This window comes from Leptodactylus fuscus, chromosome 11, assembly GCF_031893055.1.
Source record: "Leptodactylus fuscus isolate aLepFus1 chromosome 11, aLepFus1.hap2, whole genome shotgun sequence".
NCBI lineage: Eukaryota > Metazoa > Chordata > Amphibia > Anura > Leptodactylidae > Leptodactylus > Leptodactylus fuscus.
The window spans coordinates 47,082,968-47,101,107 of NC_134275.1; the positions used below are offsets into that span (position 1 = coordinate 47,082,968).

At 44.5% G+C, this 18,140-nt stretch overlaps 1 protein-coding gene across 1 annotated transcript; it reads right to left on the bottom strand.

The window, feature by feature from the left end:
• Positions 1 to 15,002: 15,002 nt before the first annotated feature.
• LOC142184174 (ring finger protein-like) lies at positions 15,003 to 16,109 on the bottom strand. Its single transcript, XM_075258913.1, has one exon. It carries the CDS (start codon positions 16,068 to 16,070, stop codon positions 15,012 to 15,014), a length of 1,059 nt encoding a protein of 352 aa, XP_075115014.1. The 5' UTR covers positions 16,071 to 16,109; the 3' UTR covers positions 15,003 to 15,011.
• Between the last annotated feature and the right edge of the window lie 2,031 nt (positions 16,110 to 18,140).

The following is an 18,140-nucleotide window of genomic DNA, read 5'->3' on the forward strand; positions in this document are numbered from 1 at the left end:
GTATTAAAAATTGTGGGTGCACATAACCCCCATATATTCTTTGAATTCCCAGTGAGACAATGGAACTGTATAGCAGTAGCAAAAATTGTGGGTGCACGTAACCCCCATATATTCTTTGAATTCCCAGTCAGACAATGGCACTATATACCAGTATTAAAAATTGTGGGTGCACATAACCCCCATATATTCTTTGAATTCCCAGTGAGACAATGGAACTGTATAGCAGTATTAAAAATTGTGGGTGCACGTAACCCCCATATATTCTTTGAATTCCCAGTCAGACAATGGCACTGTATACCAGTATTAAAAATTGTGGGTGCACATAACCCCCATATATTCTTTGAATTCCCAGTGAGACAATGGAACTGTATAGCAGTATTAAAAATTGTGGGTGCACGTAACCCCCATATATTCTTTGAATTCCCAGTCAGACAATGGCACTGTATACCAGTAGTAAAAATTGTGGGTGCACGTAACCCCCATATATTCTTTGAATTCCCAGTCAGACAATGGCACTGTATACCAGTAGTAAAAATTGTGGGTGCACATAACCCCCATATATTCTTTGAATTCCCAGTGAGACAATGGCACTGTATACCAGTAGTAAAAATTGTGGGTGCACGTAACCCCCATATATTCTTTGAATTCCCAGTCAGACAATGGCACTATATACCAGTATTAAAAATTGTGGGTGCACATAACCCCCATATATTCTTTGAATTCCCAGTCAGACAATGGCACTGTATACCAGTAGTAAAAATTGTGGGTGCACATAACCCCCATATATTCTTTGAATTCCCAGTCAGACAATGGCACTGTATACCAGTATTAAAAATTGTGGGTGCACATAACCCCCATATATTCTTTGAATTCCCAGTGAGACAAAGGAACTGTATAGCAGTATTAAAAATTGTGGGTGCACGTAACCCCCATATATTCTTTGAATTCCCAGTCAGACAATGGCACTGTATAGCAGTATTAAAAATTGTGGGTGCACGTAACCCCCATATATTCTTTGAATTCCCAGTCAGACAATGGCACTGTATACCAGTATTAAAAATTGTGGGTGCACATAACCCCCATATATTCTTTGAATTCCCAGTGAGACAATGGCACTGTATAGCAGTAGCAAAAATTGTGGGTGCACGTCACCCCAATATATTCTTTGAATTCCCAGTCAGACAATGGCACTATATACCAGTAGCAAAAATTGTGGGTGTATATAGCCCCAATTCTATTGCTAGGGGACTTGCAGGGTATTTCTGAGGTGAAGGTGGGGGGGCACACCGTTGGAACGGGGATTTGGGGTGTATATATGGGGTATACGGGAATACACTGTCAGTGTGTTCCATTCAGGATCCTGGGAAAGCTGGGTTGCGGCGATTGAGCCCGTCAGTGCCACGTTACACTGACAAGCTTCTCCCTGGAATTGAAGTTATATGTAAGCCCAATATATTCTTTGAATTCCCAGTGAGACAATGGCACTATATGGCAGTAGCAAAAATAGTGGGTGTATATAGCCCCAATCCTATTGCTAGGGGACTTGCAGGGTATTTCTGGGGTGAAGGTGGGGGGGCACACCGTTGGAACGGGTATCGGGGGTATATATCGGGTATACGGGAATACACTGACAGTGTATTCCATTCAGGATCCTGGGAAAGCTGGGTTGCGGCGATTGAGCCCGTCAGTGCCACGTTACACTGACAAGCTTCTCCCTGGAATTTAGCTCTTATAAGAGCTGTTGGTTGTCTTCTCCTTCCTATCCTAGCCTGTCCCTGCCTACCCAGAATCTAACCCCTAGCTAACTGGACGGAAACCTCCGTCCTCGGTGAATTGCAAGCTCAGAATGACGCGAAGCTGGGCGGCGCTGTTCTTTTAAATTAGAGGTCACATGTTTTCGGCAGCCAATGGGTTTTGCCTACTTTTTTCAACGTCACCGGTGTCGTAGTTCCTGTCCCACCTACCCTGTGCTGTTATTGGAGCAAAAAAGGCGCCAGGGAAGGTGGGAGGGGAATCGAGTAATGGCGCACTTTACCACGCGGTGTTCGATTCGATTCGAACATGCCGAACAGCCTAATATCCGATCGAACATGAGTTCGATAGAACACTGTTCGCTCATCTCTAATGACTACAGCAAGGAAACTCACAAAGTATTGGAGGACATCTAAAATGACAGAGTGATGGCGCCCTACTACTGTACAGTGTTGGCCAAAAGTATTGGCACCCCTGCAATTCTGTCAGATAATACTCATTTTCTTCCAGAAAATAATTGCAATCACAAATTCTTTGGTATTATTATCTTCATTTAATTTGTCTTCAATGGAAAACCACAAAAAGAATTGTCAAAAAGCCAAATTGGATATAATTCCACACCAAATATAATAAAGGGGGTGGACAAAAGTATTGGCACTGTTTGAAAAATCATGTTATGCTTCTCTAATTTGTGTAATTAACAGCACCTGTTACTTACTTGAGGCACCAACAGGTGGTGGCAATAACTAAATCACACTTGCAGCCAGATGAAATGGATTAAAGTTGACTCAACCTCTGTCCTGTGTCCTTGTGTGTACCACATTGAGCATGGAGAAAAGAAAAAAGACCAAAGAACTGTCTGAGGACTTGAGATGCAAAATTGTGAGGAAGCATGAGTAATTTCAAGGCTACAAGTCCATCTCCAAAGACCTGAATGTTCCTGAGTCTACCGTGCGCAGTGTCATCAAGAAGTTTAAAGCCCATGGCACTGTGGCTAACCTCCCTAGATGTGGACGGAAAAGAAAAATTGACAAGAGATTTCAACGCAAGATTGTGCAGATGGTGGATAAAGAACCTCAACTAACATGCAAACAAGTTCAAGCTGCCCTGCAGTCCGAGGATACAACAGTGTCAACCCGTACTATCCGTCGGCGTCTGAATGAAAAGGGACTGTATGGTAGGATACCCAGGAAGACCCCACTTCTTACCCAGAGACATAAAAAAAGCCAAGCTGGAGTTTGCCAAAACTTACCTGAGAAAGCCAAAAAGGTTTTGGAAGAATGTTCTCTGGTAAGATGAGACAAAAGTAGAGCTTTTTGGGAAAAGGCATCAACATAGAGATTACAGGGAAAAAAAGAGGCCTTCAAAGAAAAGAAAACGGTCCCTACAGTCAAACATGGCGGAGGTTCCCTGATGTTTTGGGGTTGCTTTGCTTCTCTGGCACTGGACTGCTTGACCGTGTGCATGGCATTATGAAGTCTGAAGACTACCAACAAATTTTGCAGCATAATGTAGGGCCCAGCGTGAGAAAGCTGGGTCTCCCTCAGAGCTTATGGGTCTTCCAGCAGGACAATGACCCAAAACACACTTCAAAAAGCACTAGAAAATGGTTTGAGAGAAAGCACTGGAGACTTCTAAAGTGGCCAGCAATGAGTCCAGACCTGAATCCCATAGAACACTTGTGGGGAAGAGGTCTCTTGATGGCAGTTTGGAGAAGGCCCCCTTCACATCTCAGGGACCTGGAGCAGTTTGCCAAAGAAGAATGGTCTAAAATTCCAGCAGAGCATTGTAGGAAACGCATTGATGGTTACCGGAAGCGGTTGTTCGCAGTTATTTTTGTCTAAAGGTTGTGCTACTAAGTATTAGGCTGAGGGGGCCGATAATTTTGTCCAGCCCATTTATAGGACCTTGATAGGACTTGGCAGCACTGTAAGTGACCGTCTGCTTCAGCCCAAGTGTGAGAAGGAGCGCGATCACAGGTCCTTCCTTCCAACCGCGACCAGTCTGTATAATCTACATCAAACCAAGCGAAGATCACTCCGCACAGAGAACTAATGATTATGACAATGACCATGAAGTCTCCTTCTTTCTCTTCCGTTCCTTAGCTGCTATGGACTCCTAGTATATCTTCTCTTCTCAGCATATGTGTGTCTACGTCTGTATTATATTACTGTATATTATCCTGTACCTGTATTACTATGCTGCTGTAACATGCTGAAATTTCCCCAATGTGGGACTATTAAAGGATTATCATCTTATTTTTGGAGTTTTGTGTAAAATGATCAATGATTTGACTTTTTTTTCATTCTCTTTTGTGTTTTTTCATTGCAAGCAAAATAAATGAAGATATTACCAAAGAGTTTGTGCTTGCAATCATTTTCTGGAAGAAAATGAGTATTATCTGACGGAATTGCAGGGGTGCCAATACTTTTGGCCAACACTGTATGTACTCGTATTACTCACATTGTTTTCAAGAGGAGCTGTAGAAGTATGTTGTGAGCGCCCCCTAGTGGTAGTTGCAGGCATTAAATGATTGCACCCTACAAGGAGTTGGGCACTCTGCTGGCATTGATCTTCGGGGTAGTCTATTGGCATGAATTTTGTGGGGCAGTAATGGCACAGTCCATAAGGGGCACCCTGCTGCCACCTTATATTAAGAGACTAATGGCACGGTTTATGTACTGACTGTATAGATTATGAGGGCACGCTTATGGTTTGGTTTATTGGGGGGGGGGGGGGAATCCTGTGCTAGTAGTATAGATTATGGGGAACCAGTGCTGTCATTCCTGACTATAGGGGGCGCTCTTCTGGCCTGGTTTATGACACTATAGATTATGCGGACACTACTATGGTCGTGTTCACACTCCTCCTTCTTGCATCTGACAAATCCACTTCAGAAGCTCCTCCCACACACAGGGCTGGCAGGGAGACTAGTCATGGCTTCCTCACGAAAAACTTTGTGAGGAAAAAAAGTTCGCCTATTAAACATACAGTGCGCTTTGCCACTGAAGTGAATGGGAGAATACTTGCAGGATTATTCCATGCGGATCTCGATGCTGAAAGCGCTCCAAATCCTCACAGAAATAAAAGCGTGGACACAGTTGTCACCCAGCTTTCCCGGAGAAAGATATAACTAATGGCTGAGGACACCTCTTATATACACAGCCCCGGGCCCCACATCACTCACCTCCTCAGCCCGCTCTCCTCAGGCTCGGCTTCACTTCCCGCCTTTCAGTCAGTTCTCCTCAGCTGGTCCTCTAATCTGCGCGGATCACAGCAACCAATCAGAATCCAGGTCACATTCTGCCAGCGCCGGAAAGAAAATAAAAGCTACACTCTGATTGGCTAGATTTATTCAGCGTCTTCTCAGGCTCTTGGCCCCGCCTCTTTGGACAAATCTATCGATCATATAGCCCCGCCCTCTATGCCCTGTCTGCTGCGCTACAGTACCCAGCATTGTGTGTGTGTGTGTGTGTGTGTGTGTCACAGGTCAGCAGACAGTATCACACATGATAGGATTAGATACACAGCTCCTCAGACAGTATCACACATGATAGGATTAGATACACAGCTCAGCAGACAGTATCACACATGATAGGATTAGATACACAGCTCCTCAGTCAGTATCACACATGATAGGATTAGATACACAGCTCAGCAGACAGTATCACACATGATAGGATTAGATACACAGCTCAGCAGACAGTAGCACACATGACAGATTTACTCACAGGTCAGCAGACAGTGTTCCATGACAGGCTTAGATACACAGCTCTGCAGACAGTATCACATATGATAAGATTAGATACACAGCTTAGCCGACAGTATCACACAGGATAGGATTAGATACACAGCTCCTCAGTCAGTATCACACATGATAGGATTAGATACACAGCTCAGCAGACAGTATCACACATGATAGGATTAGATACACAGCTCAGCAGACAGTAGCACACATGACAGATTTACTCACAGGTCAGCAGACAGTGTTCCATGACAGGCTTAGATACACAGCTCTGCAGACAGTATCACATATGATAAGATTAGATACACAGCTTAGCCGACAGTATCACACAGGATAGGATTAGATACACAGCTAAGCAGACAGTATCACACATGATAGAATTAGATACACAGCTCAGCAAATAGTATCACACAGGATAGGATTAGATACACAGCTCAGCAGACAGTATCACACATGATAGGATTAGATACACAGCTCCTCAGACAGTATCACACATGATAGGATTAGATACACAGCTCAGCAGACAGTATCACACATGATAGGATTAGATACACAGCTCCTCAGTCAGTATCACACATGATAGGATTAGATACACAGCTCAGCAGACAGTATCACACATGATAGGATTAGATACACAGCTCAGCAGACAGTAGCACACATGACAGATTTACTCACAGGTCAGCAGACAGTGTTCCATGACAGGCTTAGATACACAGCTCTGCAGACAGTATCACATATGATAAGATTAGATACACAGCTTAGCCGACAGTATCACACAGGATAGGATTAGATACACAGCTCCTCAGTCAGTATCACACATGATAGGATTAGATACACAGCTCAGCAGACAGTATCACACATGATAGGATTAGATACACAGCTCAGCAGACAGTAGCACACATGACAGATTTACTCACAGGTCAGCAGACAGTGTTCCATGACAGGCTTAGATACACAGCTCTGCAGACAGTATCACATATGATAAGATTAGATACACAGCTTAGCCGACAGTATCACACAGGATAGGATTAGATACACAGCTAAGCAGACAGTATCACACATGATAGAATTAGATACACAGCTCAGCAAATAGTATCACACAGGATAGGATTAGATACACAGCTCAGCAGACAGTATCACACATGATAGGATTAGATACACAGCTCCTCAGACAGTATCACACATGATAGGATTAGATACACAGCTCAGCAGACAGTATCACACATGATAGGATTAGATACACAGCTCAGCAAATAGTATCACACAGGATAGGATTAGATACACAGCTCAGCAGACAGTATCACACATGATAGGATTAGATACACAGCTCCTCAGACAGTATCACACATGATAGGATTAGATACACAGCTCAGCAGACAGTATCACACATGATAGGATTAGATACACAGCTCAGCAGACAGTATCACACATGATAGGATTAGATACACAGCTCCTCAGACAGTATCACACATGATAGGATTAGATACACAGCTCAGCAGACAGTATCACACATGATAGGATTAGATACACAACTCAGCAGACAGTATAACACATGATAGGATTAGATACACAGCTCAGCAGACAGTATCACACATGATAGGATTAGATACACAGCTCCTCAGACAGTATCACACATGATAGGATTAGATACACAGCTCCTCAGACAGTATCACACATGATAGGATTAGATACACAGCTCAGCAGACAGTATCACACATGATAGGATTAGATACACAGCTCAGCAGACAGTAGCACACATGACAGATTTACTCACAGGTCAGCAGACAGTGTTCCATGACAGGCTTAGATACACAGCTCTGCAGACAGTATCACATATGATAAGATTAGATACACAGCTTAGCCGACAGTATCACACAGGATAGGATTAGATACACAGCTAAGCAGACAGTATCACACATGATAGAATTAGATACACAGCTCAGCAAATAGTATCACACAGGATAGGATTAGATACACAGCTCAGCAGACAGTATCACACATGATAGGATTAGATACACAGCTCCTCAGACAGTATCACACATGATAGGATTAGATACACAGCTCAGCAGACAGTATCACACATGATAGGATTAGATACACAGCTCAGCAAATAGTATCACACAGGATAGGATTAGATACACAGCTCAGCAGACAGTATCACACATGATAGGATTAGATACACAGCTCCTCAGACAGTATCACACATGATAGGATTAGATACACAGCTCAGCAGACAGTATCACACATGATAGGATTAGATACACAGCTCAGCAGACAGTATCACACATGATAGGATTAGATACACAGCTCCTCAGACAGTATCACACATGATAGGATTAGATACACAGCTCAGCAGACAGTATCACACATGATAGGATTAGATACACAACTCAGCAGACAGTATAACACATGATAGGATTAGATACACAGCTCAGCAGACAGTATCACACATGATAGGATTAGATACACAGCTCCTCAGACAGTATCACACATGATAGGATTAGATACACAGCTCCTCAGACAGTATCACACATGATAGGATTAGATACACAGCTCAGCAGACAGTATCACACATGATAGGATTAGATACACAGCTCAGCAGACAGTATCACACATGATAGGATTAGATACACAGCTCAGCAGACAGTATCACACATGATAGGATTAGATACACAGCTCCTCAGACAGTATCACACATGATAGGATTAGATACACAGCTCAGCAGACAGTATCACACATGATAGGATTAGATACACAGCTCAGCAGACAGTATAACACATGATAGGATTAGATACACAGCTCAGCAGACAGTATCACACATGATAGAATTAGATACACAGCTCAACAGACAGTAGCACACATGATAGGCTTAGATACACAGCTCAGCAGACGGTATCACACATGATAGGATTAGATACACAGCTCATCAGACAGTATCACACATGATAGGATTAGATACACAGCTCAGCAGACAGTATTACACTATAGGATTAGATACACAGCTCAGCAGACAGTATCACACATGATAGGATTAGATACACAGCTCAGTAGACAGTATCACACATGATAGGATTAGATACACAGCTCAGCAGACAGTATCACACATGCTAGGATTAGATACACAGCTCAGCAGACAGTAGCACACATGATAGGCTTAGATACACAGCTCAGCAGACAGTATCACACATTATAGGATTAGATACACAGCTCCTCAGACAGTATCACACATGATAGGATTAGATACACAGCTCAGCAGACAGTATCACACGATAGGATTAGATACACAGCTCAGCAGACAGTATCACACATGATAGGATTAGATACACAGCTCAGCAGACAGTATCACACATGATAGATTTACTCACACAGGTCAGCAGACAGTGCTACATGACAGGCTTAGATACACAGCTCAGCAGACAGTATCACATATGATAGGATTAGATACAAAATCAGCAGACAGTATCACACATGGGTGGCTTAGATACACTGGCTCACCAGCACACTGCGTGCACAGATTATTTTATTATGAAATGCATTACATGATGGGGGTTGTAGTCTTACACCAGGTGCTCTCTCGCCCGCGCACAGTATATAATAGTAAGACCTATACTGGAGGATTACACAGCAGGCACTTCCAGCGTGGGGTTAATCTGTATTGTAATGAATACAATGACATGTGATCTCCTGTTACATTGTTAATGATCAGTATCCTAGAGCCGCCAGATAGAAGATCCCCGCAATGACAACGCAACCTCAAGAGTGCACCCGAGAGGAGACGAGCAAGGAGGATCAGGCCAGGCACCAAGAAGTTCAGAGGAGGCCGCAATCCCTGACACCCTGGTTGGTCTATGATGGTGGCCATCCACAGCTAGTTGGTGAGGTCTTCTACACAAGATGTCTCCAGTGACTGCCCTTCAGCTATAATCAGTGGTTTCCATTGTCTTCTTCTACATCATGTCGCTGGAAGAGGAGGGCGAAATATCCCCAGATGTCCTACGTTGTACAATATGCCTGGAGGACTACAGACCCTACGGACCCCTCAAGCCTCGTATCTTGCCCGTGTGTCTGCACACATTTTGTGAAGGTTGCCTAGAGAGACTAGGGGTGGATAATGCTTACAGTATCTCCTGCCCAATCTGCCGTGTGTTCAATGATGTCTTTGGAAAGGATGGCATACAGGCCTTACCCATCAACTCCAGGGTGCCCTATTTCGAGATCATAGAAGAAGAGACGGAAGAATCGGACCTCTTAAACTTCATCGACCCTTCCATCCCGTCTTGCCCCATGTGCGGCAGTATCACCCTGTTTGCCCCTTTTGGTTTGGATGCTGATATTACTCAGTGCCATACCTGTCAGTGGGTGAGTGTGGAGGTCATGGAGTATGAAGAGACTGTCCTAGCACCAGCCCAGAGCACCATGGAGGTCCATATGGACAGACCTGTGTCAGGCACTAAGGTTAAGAGGTCTACAACCCAGGATTGTCAACCTCAGCCTCGAAAGAGGAAGACACTGCTGGGAAGACTTATGAGCTACTTTAGGTGAGTTGTGTTTAGGTGGTAGGTTACATCTCCATGACTAATTTATGACTGCGATCCACTATATGGTGACTTGAGCCCTAGGATGGTTTCATTTGACCCCACACATTGACCCGGCCCAGCAATAGTGCAAAGCAGCCTGTAAACTGGTGTGATGGACTATAGCATTGACATGAACCAATGCGTTTTGGCCATGACATCCTACTATTGACTGGACAACTCAAAACACAATTGGATGAGACAGTCCCTTCCCCACCCTATAGATATAACAGCCCCATTACTAATACAACAAATATGGCTGCTTTCTTTCTAAAACAGTGCCCCCTCTGTCCACAGATTGCAGCATAAGTGTATAAGACTGAGCTGCAATACCAGTAACGAAAGAAAGCTGTTTTGTTTTTCTATTTCTGGACAACTCCTTGAGGCTAAGGCCCCATGGGCCGTAAACGCAGTGATAAAGCACTGCGGGAAGAACCGCTGCGTGATCGCATTGCGGTTCTTTCCGCAGCGCTTTGAAGAGAAAGTTCACAGAGTTTTCCTCTGTGGACTTTCTCTTCCCATTATATCTGCGGGAAAGCCGCCAGCGTTTTCCCTAGATATAATTGACATGCTGCGATTTGCAAAGCCGCAACGGCTTTGCAAATCGCAGCGTGTCCGCACTGTGTTTTTTTCCGCAAAGTGGGCATGGGATTCGCATGAATCCCATCCCCTTTGATTGCACTGTAAAACGCTGCGATTTTTCCCGCAGCGGCAAATTGCGGCATTTATGTCCCGTGGGGCCCTGGCCTTAAGCTGTAAAATATTGGTAAAAAAACTTTCTACCAAATAATGGTAGACTGAGTTAAACATGCATTAGATACTACGGTAGGGATTATATTTATGTTTATGCTAAAAACTTCTTAAAGATCATAAAAAACTCACAGATATTTTATTATGCAGGAAACGTTTTTCATCCCGCTAAGACACACCACCTGCGGGATGAAGATGGAAATCCTGAGGAAGACAAAAAAAATTAGGAGAATTCATCTTCTGGCTCCTACGTAAATGTTACTGCGCTTTACTGGGCCAGAAGCTCATGGCCATTGTCACCCTAAGCCCTGCCCCATCCACACCTTTTTTTTTTTAAACTTATTTTATAGCTTTTCTATTCACTTTAGATAACAATAATATTTAGTCCTTCAGTAGTTCTGCCAAAAGGCTCATATGGGAAAAAATCAGCAACATTCAAAAATACTCAAAATTTTGGTCCTTAAAGGGTAACTCAACCTTACACTTAACGCTACCCACAATCTTCATGCTCTGGATATCCACCACTCTATCTATAGTATAGTATAGATTCTACACCATAGTCATGTAGTCATGGTGACAACCGCTCTTTTTATAGTCAAATCCATGAGGTTGTCACAGCCCCGCTCTCTTACCAATGTTTCAAATGCAGAGTATGTATTTGATTTGTAATCATATCTGAAATATTAAAAGATAAATTCATTGACATTGACTATTCTGTATTTTTATTGCTCAGATTCAGGTCAGGTCAGCTCAGATTAGGAGAATAACGCCTTCTTTTCAGACCCCAGGAGTATAAGGGTAAGTTCACACAGGTTTTTTGGATCGTAACCTGCCGAATCGCGAAACAGCCTGAAGAATGAGCACCTAGCTTCTTTTTCCGGGAGCCGGCACAAACCATCTCCCGGAAAAAGCTCCTGAGCGGCTCCTATCGGAGCTGTCTTTTTGGTCAGGATTTTAAGATAAATAAGGCCTCCAAATTCTGACCAAAAAACTCGGTGAACTTACCCTATTAATCAGAGACCAAGGGTTGGTGATCAACATAAAAACGACTGTTACTCCCAGCATGCTTCGGGCCTTTATGGTGATGTGTCAGACGTCACATGTGCCAGGCCGGCGTCATTATGCGTTGCGATGCTGGCCTTTCCCAAGTTACATCTGTGCCGACACTGAAGACGGCCGAAAGCTGCAGGCAGGGCCAGCGTCAGCGCACGACATAGTCGGGCAAGTGCTGGGGCCCACAGAGCCTCTGGGGCCCCCCGGCACTTGCCCGCCCCAGCACTTGCCTGTCCCGATTTCAGCTCATCGGCGTCCAACGGACGGAGCTGAATACATAGGCGATTAAAGCAGGAGCTGTGAGCTTTAACGCTGCGGGCCAGCTTCGGCGTGTATAGGCGCGATGTGATGACGTCACATCGCGCCTACAACTATGTGAATGGAGTGAGAGAGTGGAGAGAGGAGCGACGGAAGGTGAGTGTAAGTGTTTGTTTTGTATTAAACATTCAGGTGGAACATAATGAAGGGGGCCCATGACACTGGGGGGCAAATGGAGGGGGGGGGGAAAACGGCATGACACTGGTGAAGATGAGGGGGGAGGGACGGCATGACACTGGGGCAGAGATGGGGGGACATGAAACTGTGGGCAGATAAAGTGGGGGAGAACGGCATGAAACTGGGAACAGAGATGGAGGGGGGGACATGAAACTGGGGGCAGAGGAAGGGTGTATATGAAACTGGGGGAGAGATGGAGGGGGGGCATATAATTTACGGGTGACTGTAGGAGGATTATACTGTGTGGGAGCACATGAATGAGAATGGGCGGAGTCAACATAAAAGTGGGTGGAGCTAAATTTGCTGTGGCGCACAGAGCACGCTGCACATTTTGCCCCTCTTTCTACTCTTCAGAAGTTGGGAGGTATGGCGTTGGTGACGCCACACTCCTGCGTGACGTCACTCGCTTCATCTGCGACACACAGTGTCTCGACTCCCCCGCTTCCTTTACAAAGGGGCCCACTGAGGCTCTGTCGCCCAAGGGCCCATAAAAACCCATAAAAACCTGGAGCCGGCCCTGGCTGCAGGGACTGCACCAGAGCCTGGGATGGGTAAGTAAAAGTGTTTTTTATGCTTGTCACCTCCTCGGATCTCTGATCATTATACTCTGGGGTCTTAAAAGACCCTAGAGAATAATAATAGTTCATGGGTGGCCCATTATGGGGCATAATACCATGTGCAGGGGCCGCTATGGGGCATAATAGAGAGTGCAGGGGTAGCTGTGGGGCATAATAGAGAGTGTAGGGGCAGCTATGAGGCATGATACCATGTGCAGGGGCCGCTGTGGGCTATAATACCTCCTGGCACTGCACCCAAGTGTCTAGACAGCAGTATTCCCTGCTCAGGGCTGTCTCTAGCTGGTGTAAGTAACAATTCTCCTTGAGGCTGCATAGGCGGCCTTTGAGCTCCAGCACTGGTGTGCTCACTGCATAATCCAGCATGAACTGCACAGGCTCTCTGCATTCACTAGACTGGGACCCAACACCCATTATTTCACAAATATGTCTCTTGGTATGTAAGTACTATGCTTGGTTTATTTTACTCTTACCTTAAACATTGTACTAAAACATTTCGTTTGTGGCATTGGGTAGGATTAGACATAGCATGCCTTATATTTTTTTATATGGCAGTAGATACTTATGTGATATACTGTATCATTCTATTTTGTCCTCTAGCCACTGTTTTATTTAGTGGGTAGTCTATCTAGCTTTAGCACGGGGAGAGTGGATATTCATTATCTTAGTCACTGTTTTATCTATAGTTCGCCTCAGACATTAAAGAGGCTAGGTTCACCCCTGCATAAACCTCCCCCTTACACCCCTATCTTTGGCCCTCTGTGCAGTGGGATGGAGTTAGCACAGAGCCTGCAGCCTCTCCTGTGTCCCACACCTGCATCTGGAGAAATATATTGTATATTATTGGCAATAATACTACAGCAATGTCCTATTTTCTATCTAGGAGACATTAGCGTATAGATGACCGAGCACCTCATCATCCTGAGATGGCTGATAACAAAGAGAAGTAGTTTATATGAAACCACAAAGATATAGCACAATACTATATATCCTATAATACCACAACAGAGTTGCAAATGGGCAGTGAGGCAGGGGTGACCTTGGGTAATACGGTGACATAATGTCAATATCTTATCACTAAATATTTTTTACCCGATAAGCTTGTTCCATTCAATGAAGAATTTATGATTTAAAGGGTAAGTCCACCTCTGTGACTGTATACACAGAATTTTCTCAGTATTACATATATCTAAGAAGCTATGCTTATTTCTCTTCTTGCACATACCCCTGCTCTATTATGCTGTCTTTGTTAGTTCAGGTCGCCCCATAACCACCTGATTTCCTATCTGAGTGACCACCATTTTCTCACATGTAGTTACAGGTATAGAGAAGTGGTCACAAAGCGTTCTTTCTACAGGAAGGCAGTCACAAATGTTTGAAACTCCAAATCCTATAAAGTTACTTAGCTCAAAAATGTGGCCCTAAAAATAATAACTAGGGGTCCCAGAGGCATTTGTCTGATGTGTATGGCTGGAAATCCTCCCCAAAAGGTATAAGTGGAAATGTTACCTTAGGATACTTGGTGTATCTATCTTAATATTGGTAAAAAAGTTGCATGATGGTGCATGGAATAAAGTTGCCTAAGGGAGCCTTCACACGGAGTAAACGCGCGTGTATTTTTGTAAATACACGTGTAAAAATAAGACTCCCATTGACTTCAATGATATTTTTTACACATGTAAAAATACGCCTGTAAAATTTATTATTTTTACACGTGTATTTTGTAAAAATACACACGCGTTTACTCCGTGTGAAGGCTTCCTAAGGGTAGTATAAGGCTAGTGTTTGTTTGTTTTTTTTCCTCTCTCCCTATCCGTATGTCTTTGGAGGGAAGGAAACCCACGCAAACACAGGGAGAACATACAGACCTCTTGCAGGATTTGAACCAGGACCTCAGTGCTAACCACTGAGCCACCGTGCAGCCAAGGCTAGTGTTTTCTGTTGTCAGGCACATGGGTGGTACCAGGAAGCCTGGCGTACACAGGAATATCTCAGACTGCTTCCATCTTAACCCCAGTAAGTAGTGATTCCTTACCAGAAAGCAATTTATATGGAAACTTTATTGTCTCACTTGCCCAAAACAATCATCAAAATAAACACAAGAATCGGCAGGAAGAGGAAAGTTAAGCAGAAAAACTCGGCAAACAGAAAAAACAGCAAAGCCACCAGGTACATGCAGCGGCAGCGATGCTCCAGCCTGGTCAACTGGTTCATTAACCGCTGCGGATTCCGGAAACAGGGCGGGAAGAGACAAAGTCGCCCCGTCCGGAAACGTTTGTGAAATCTGTACTCCAGAGCACCGCACAGTCCGGGTCTTCTGACCAGAGGCTGCAGTGGCATGTACTCCGGCTGGGTACACACACCTCCACTTTCCATCATCTGCTCCTGCATCTTCCGCACCTCCCACTCAACCATGGGAGTTGTCTGCCGACATATTGGGCAGGTTACCCGGCAGAGGTTGGCTTGATTGGCCGTGTTGACCATGGTTTTGACACAGTTATCACAAAAGACATGGTTGCAGTTGAGCAAGGACTGCTTGTGCTTGGTGGTGTCGTATAGCTCAGTACATATGGGACACTCCTGCTCAGGGTGGTCCTCCTCAACTAGAAGTTTCAAAGCCTCTTCAGGCTCCATAGCTTCACTACCTTCAAGGTTTTTCTCCTGGCCCCCAACCTGAGATCCACCAGAAGTGGAGGAAATCCTTGGCAAACCATACAGAATGTCAGATTCGTCTACTGATTGAGAACTTCTATGTTGACCAAGGTCACCAATAGTGGGGTACTCTTCCATGGTATCTTCAGGGATAATTACATTGTAGTTCAAATTGGAGATACAAGTGTTAACACTTAGACTTTCTGGGTCTATCTTACAAGGATTATTAAGAAGATCTCCCTCAACCACCTCTTGTAGTCCATCATGAGAAGTTCTAGCAGGAACATGGTCCACTTTATGAAGGTCTTCTACAAGCTCGAAGCTTTGATCTGCTGCCTTCTTGCTTAGTTTGGCACCATGGATGTCATCGCAGGTCACTATCGTGACTTGAGTCATCTTATCAAGGTCTTGAGGTGAAGGTTTTGGTCCTTCCACTGTCTTCAGGTCTCCACAGGTGGCTCTTGACTCAACCATCCCTTAGAAAGATGAAACTCCTGCAAGTAATCTCGCCTGGTTCTTTTTCATGATTAGGAACCTGCGTACATAAGGTCAATCAGAAGAGTTGTACATAACGCTACTCCGTCTTATCTGCTTCTAGGAAAGTTGGGTGAGATTCAATATGGCTGTTACAGTATCCAGCTTTACCTGAATGACAATTTTCCCAGTTATGTGGTGACCACTTCCCGTCTGTTATATTGCTGTATTCCAATTTACCATTCACAACTCTGGAAATATGGGTGACAACCCTAGCTATGTTTACAAGAGATAACTGTGTGTACATAGTTTTGTGATCTGAATTGTTGGACATCTTGATCACCACCCAGCTTTCTCAGAAACAGATATAACTATGTCATAGTGGACCAGAGGTTCATGTTAACCCCCACTTCCATAAATTGATCCTTAAGGGTTGTCCAAGTCCCTCCACCCCTTCCCCAAACATAAAAATGGCTACTAAAATAACCCCCCCGCCCATACATCCTTATAGCTGCTCTTACCTTTTTGATTTGCTGGCACCCTCTCGTCTCCCCTGGGTCTGCGGGTCCACATTCAGGTAGCACCTCCAGGGTTCTCTTCATAAACACCAGTCGAGCCCTGACCCAGCTCTGCACTGCTCACTCCCAGTACATGCAGCATACTGGAGAAACTGGTCTGTCTGGATTTCACACATAGGTCTAGCCAATGGCAGTAGGGAATAAATCCTGAGATAACAGCCTGATAGGGGCAGGACGTAAGGACAAGTCCAGAGAGTGCAAGACACGTCAAACGCCCTGGGGGTCGTGGGAGAAGGAGATCTAATAAGGTGACCCCCCCCCCCGCGGTGGGAATGGGCTGGTTATTTGGGGTAGGCAAATATGTTATCTCTGCAGAAAAAGTTTTTTTTAAGACTGCATTCACATGGAGCAAAATCATAGTGCAACCCCCAGCTAAAGAATAAGATGCTCTCCTTTGCCGCTTTCCCTTCCTCCTGCTTTCTTTACCCGTTCCACTCTGCCTTTTGTCCTCTGGCATCTACTTTGGGATCTCTCCATTATCTATGGTGTAATATGTTGTTGCTGCCATTGCAGCTATCTGTTGTCACTGTATTTTATGCCTTATTAAAAACTAATAAAGTTTGAAATGCAAAAAAAAAAAAGGGTTCACCAAGTGTCCCTCTGATGAGTTCCCCAGTTATCAACTCTCTTACTAAATTTTCAGCTTTCCCACAGCACCACCACAGGGGAGGTTAAGTATTACACTTTATCCATTCATATTAATGGATTGCCTTTGCAGTGCAGGACAGGACGGTCCTCCAAGTCAAGAGGCGCTTTTTGTAACTGCTCTCCACTCTGTCCAAGAGATGAGGATTCTGAACCAGGGACACCCTCTTACCAAATGGGGCTTCTGAGAAAACCCTTTATCTCTTCGAGACAGCAACTCGCCCAACCCCTCACACATAAGGACTAATCCCCACTTGCCACAGTTTCTGTGCCCTAAAACCTGCATGGCTGCCACCTAAGCACACCCCAGGAACTAGAACTAATGGGGCCCCGAGGAAACATGGATGATATTTGGACATTGCTGCACCAGATACTCCCCAATACACACTCCTGAGATCTGTCACCGATCTCAGGAGCCTCATTTCCTGAACCCCCATACCCTCCCACTACAAATAACTATATGGAGTTCACCTTGCAGTACCTGTATTGTGTTGTTCTCATTACCTATCTATTGTGTCTTTAGACTTGTAAACTTGGGAAACTCCAGCACCACCTTCTACATCTACTGCTGTGTGTGTGCACTATGGCTTTAAGAACTACTAACCCCAATATCTGCACCTTTCATCATAGCATAGGCTGCATTTACCTGCACAAACTACAAATAGAAAGTGCAAACTGCAGAGTTAGGGCTCTGGAAGTCACTGTACCATGTAGAAACACGTTTTACCTGTAGAGTGACCAGACCAGGCGAGTTAGGCCTGAGCTGGTTCTCGCCTGTAACAAGAGCCAGATTCAGACGTACAAATAGCAGAAATAATTACATGTGGGTGAGGACGTATACACTAAA

Bases quoted from the DNA above. Each gene is read 5' to 3' on its own strand.
- LOC142184174 (XM_075258913.1), bottom strand. From the start codon at position 16,070: ATGGTTGAGTCAAGAGCCACCTGTGGAGACCTGAAGACAGTGGAAGGA.